Here is a 1,242-nt window from a genome sequence, read left to right as displayed (position 1 = left end):
TTTTTAAATGCCTAGTCTTTTGTTATACTCACAGGTCACGTCGAGCGTCTCGGAGCCCTCGCTCTTGCCGACCTTGTTCTCGACCTGGCACTTGACGATGGCGTCGTGGTGGCGGCGGGTCACGTTGCGCAGCAGCAGGTCCGTCTGGCCCTCCGTGTCCACGACGGGCTCGCCGTCCAGGAACCAGCGGTAGCGCACCTCGGGCGGGTTGGCGTCGGCGTGGCAGTGCAGGCGCACGTCCGAGCCCTCGGGGATGTGGCGGCCGCGGCCGCTGTCCGCCGCCGTCACCGTCACGTTGGGCGCGTACTTGACGTAGAGCTGCAGGCGCGCCGAGCGGTAGGTGCGGTCCGCCTGGTTCTGCGCCTGGCACGTGAAGGTCGTGTTGTGGTGGTGCTTCTTCGGGATCACCTTGAGCACGGACCGCACCGTGATGCGGCGCGTCTCCGGGTCCTCCGACTGCAGGTCCTCGCCTCGCAGCACGTTGCCCGCGCCGTCGATCCACGTGATCTGCAAAAGGGTAGGGAAACTTACAACACACTGGGAAAAATAGTTGTTGTTGAAAACAAACATTTTTTATGTGATGACGATTGCAGAGAAACATGGTTGTTTTGATTAATATGACAACACAATTTGTTACTAAACAATAATTTTTCGAACAACAACATTGGCTGGTTTCTACGCAAAAAACTATTAACTCGGCAAATTTAATTTTTTTCTAATTTCCAACTCAACTTTTAACAGCGCTCTGCCACAGTGACGTGGCGGTGACTTACCTCGGCCGCCGGCTTGCCCGCCGCAGACTCGCACTCGAGCTCGATCTCGCGGTCCTCGGTGGTCTCCAGGTGGTCGCCCTGCACGATGCGGGGCGGCTCGGGCGGCACCAGCACAGTCAGCTGCGCGAAGCGGGACCGCACCCCGGGCTCGCCGCCGGGCCCGGGGCTCACCTGGCACTGGTACCGGGCGTCGTCCTCCAGGTTCACGGGGAAGATCTCCAGCGAGTAGTCACCTGGCGGAAGGAGAGACCAGAGGGTTAGACACTCGATAGGCGTGTAAAGTCAGCCAAAGCGTGGCACTATGAGAGCGTCCGTCAGCTCACGTCATTGCACTACCCTGCGCGTCGTTAAAGTTACTATTTGCCACAGAAAATTTCCAGCAGCTCTGACGTGAGGAGACGGGAGCTATTATGTGGTACCACCCGAGGGGTACTTCACTAAAGAAAAATCATTCGGTTACCCCCCCCCC

General features: G+C 58.5%; 2 protein-coding genes across 2 annotated transcripts in view; both read right to left on the bottom strand.

Moving 5' to 3' along the window:
- Positions 1-1,242, bottom strand: part of LOC127749813 (uncharacterized) — a 293,401-nt gene that overhangs the window by 11,486 nt on the left and 280,673 nt on the right. The gene's annotated exons all lie outside the window — the stretch shown is intronic.
- The window catches only part of LOC127749812 (irregular chiasm C-roughest protein-like), a 324,666-nt gene continuing 323,427 nt past the window's right edge, over positions 4-1,242 (bottom strand). Inside the window, exons 2-3 of the mRNA XM_052269576.1 lie at positions 774-1,006; positions 4-507 (exon numbers count right to left, since the gene is read on the bottom strand). Of these exons, the coding sequence (XP_052125536.1) occupies positions 4-507; positions 774-1,006 (737 nt within the window). The remainder of the gene's footprint in view (positions 508-773; positions 1,007-1,242) is intronic.

This window comes from Frankliniella occidentalis, unplaced genomic scaffold, assembly GCF_000697945.3.
Source record: "Frankliniella occidentalis isolate FOCC.00 unplaced genomic scaffold, Focc_3.1 Scaffold96, whole genome shotgun sequence".
Lineage (NCBI taxonomy): Eukaryota > Metazoa > Arthropoda > Insecta > Thysanoptera > Thripidae > Frankliniella > Frankliniella occidentalis.
This window is presented reverse-complemented; position numbering and strand designations above follow the sequence as displayed.